At 34.9% G+C, this 2,075-nt stretch overlaps 1 protein-coding gene across 1 annotated transcript in view; it reads right to left on the minus strand.

Annotated features, from left to right (window-relative positions):
* The window catches only part of PRTG (protogenin), a 154,934-nt gene that overhangs the window by 2,761 nt on the left and 150,098 nt on the right, over nucleotides 1–2,075 (minus strand). Inside the window, exon 19 of the mRNA XM_011986725.1 lies at nucleotides 737–902. Within this exon, the coding sequence (XP_011842115.1) occupies nucleotides 737–902 (166 nt within the window). The remainder of the gene's footprint in view (nucleotides 1–736; nucleotides 903–2,075) is intronic.

Raw genomic sequence — 2,075 nt, forward strand, 5'->3', positions numbered from 1 at the left:
TCTTAGCTCGGAAGGTAGCCACACAAAAACAGGCCCCAGTTTAGCCTGGGTGGGACTGTTTGCTGACAACTGATTTATAGCACATTGGTTGTGGGAGCTATTGCAATACTGTACAATATCTAAAGTTGTAATGTGACTAAAGGTAATTTTAAAATGTATTGTTCAGAATGCTTACAATAGCGCTATTATTATATATACTGGAAAGGACATGAAGTAACTTCTTCCAATGGTGTTTCTCTACTATATCCAACTTTCTTCAGCCATGAAATGAAGGATCTTGAGGCACCTATTTAGATGCTCCATATTTTTTAAAATGTCATTCATACTTGGGATGTTCTGATGAGCAATTAAGTTCAACAATCAGCCAAACTAAGTCAAATGGATTAACAAAATGGTGACCACCCAGTAAATACAGGTCAGTCCAAACTATAGTAAATATAGACTAATGACCATGGTGTTCTTGGTTAAGACAACTTCACTCCATATAATCTCATCTAATTGAGTTTTTGTTACCTCCTCACTTTTTTCTATAACTCTTTCTCACCTTTTATCTATCCTCACCTTTTTCCCCCTAAATATTTTATGTAAGGAATGATCTGGGTAAAATTTCAGTATTTCATTAATAAGAGTATTGATATAACATATTCAACACACAATTTTGGGGGAAGTACATTTTACACACACACGGAGGAGGAATGGAAGAAAGGCTTATGCAGCAAATCCTGCAGCTCAGTACCTTTGCATCAATGAAGTTGTTCGGCATGATCATTGGCATTAAAGATTCTTCATTTCCTACAGCTCCTTCCAGGTTCTTTCCTACCTCATTTCCACTAGCTAAGGAGGTACTGGTACGAGGTAACTGTTGAGTTCCATTCTGTGCCGTCTTGGAGGCAGATGATTTCCTAAAACATTGGCAAAGAAGAGGAAGTCTTCTAGTTTCATAGAAGATACAGGTAAATGAACCACCTGGCCTATCAACGAAACTTTGTAAGCAATGAAGTTCTTTAATACCCATTTCTCAAATATTTTTAGAATCGAATGTTAGATTTGCAAACTTTTATTATTTGAAGAGGCATCTTTATGTCTTTTTGCCTCGATGTCTACTTAATATAAAATTACTCTCTATAATTATTGTTGCTTATTCATAATTTGTGCAGAAATTATAATTTTTAACTTACATCTTCCCCTTAAGGTCTGAGGATTATTACACTAGCATAACAATTCACTTTCCAATTATTGATGGTAAATTTAGAGTAGTACTTCAAGATTTAGGCAGTACTAAACAATGCGCATAAATATTTTATTTAAAAAATCTTAAAGTGAGAAACTTGGACAAGAAAACTAAGGCAGTTCAATATACACAAAAATGTTAGAACTATTTCATTAACATAATGTTTTTGAGTAGTATGTTTCTATGTAGAAATACAAAAGATATAGAGTAAACTGAAAAATCTATGCTAACGGAGGGAGTCTAATGACGGGGATTACCTAAAACATCGTGCATTTGATGCTGATTTTTTTTAATTAAAAAAAAAAAAACCTTAAGAAAATAAATGAAAACAAAACCTAAAATATAAAAGGCTAAAAATAGACAAGTTCACTGAATGTAAGCTACTGCTAAAAATTTGGCCAAAGTCAATCCATAGATGAGATTTCCTGACAGAGTTGACAGATACTCAATCCATGTCTGCTACATTTGTTTTAACCCTTGCCTAGAAAATCCCACCATATGTCCTGTGGTGTTCTCAGCGACTCAGGCATTTCAGGTACTGTTACTGAGATAGAAAATATTCCAGATACTAAGAAAAAGAAATCCTCTTGTAAACATGATCAATTGTGTTTTCTTTTCTTTTTTTTTTTTAGACAGGATCTCTCGCTCTGCTGCCATCGTGCCTGGCCTAACATTTTTCACAGAGATAAGATCTCACTATGTTGCTTAGGCTGGTCTGAAACTCCTGGCCTCAAGAGATCCTCCCATCTTGGCCTCCCAAAGCTCTGGGATTACCAAGGTGTGATTACCACCATGCCTGCACAAGTGTGCCATTATTATTATTTTTAAACCAAAGGATATTCTT

The sequence above is a fragment of the Mandrillus leucophaeus genome, unplaced genomic scaffold (assembly GCF_000951045.1).
Source record: "Mandrillus leucophaeus isolate KB7577 unplaced genomic scaffold, Mleu.le_1.0 Scaffold108, whole genome shotgun sequence".
In the NCBI taxonomy this organism is placed as follows: domain Eukaryota; kingdom Metazoa; phylum Chordata; class Mammalia; order Primates; family Cercopithecidae; genus Mandrillus; species Mandrillus leucophaeus.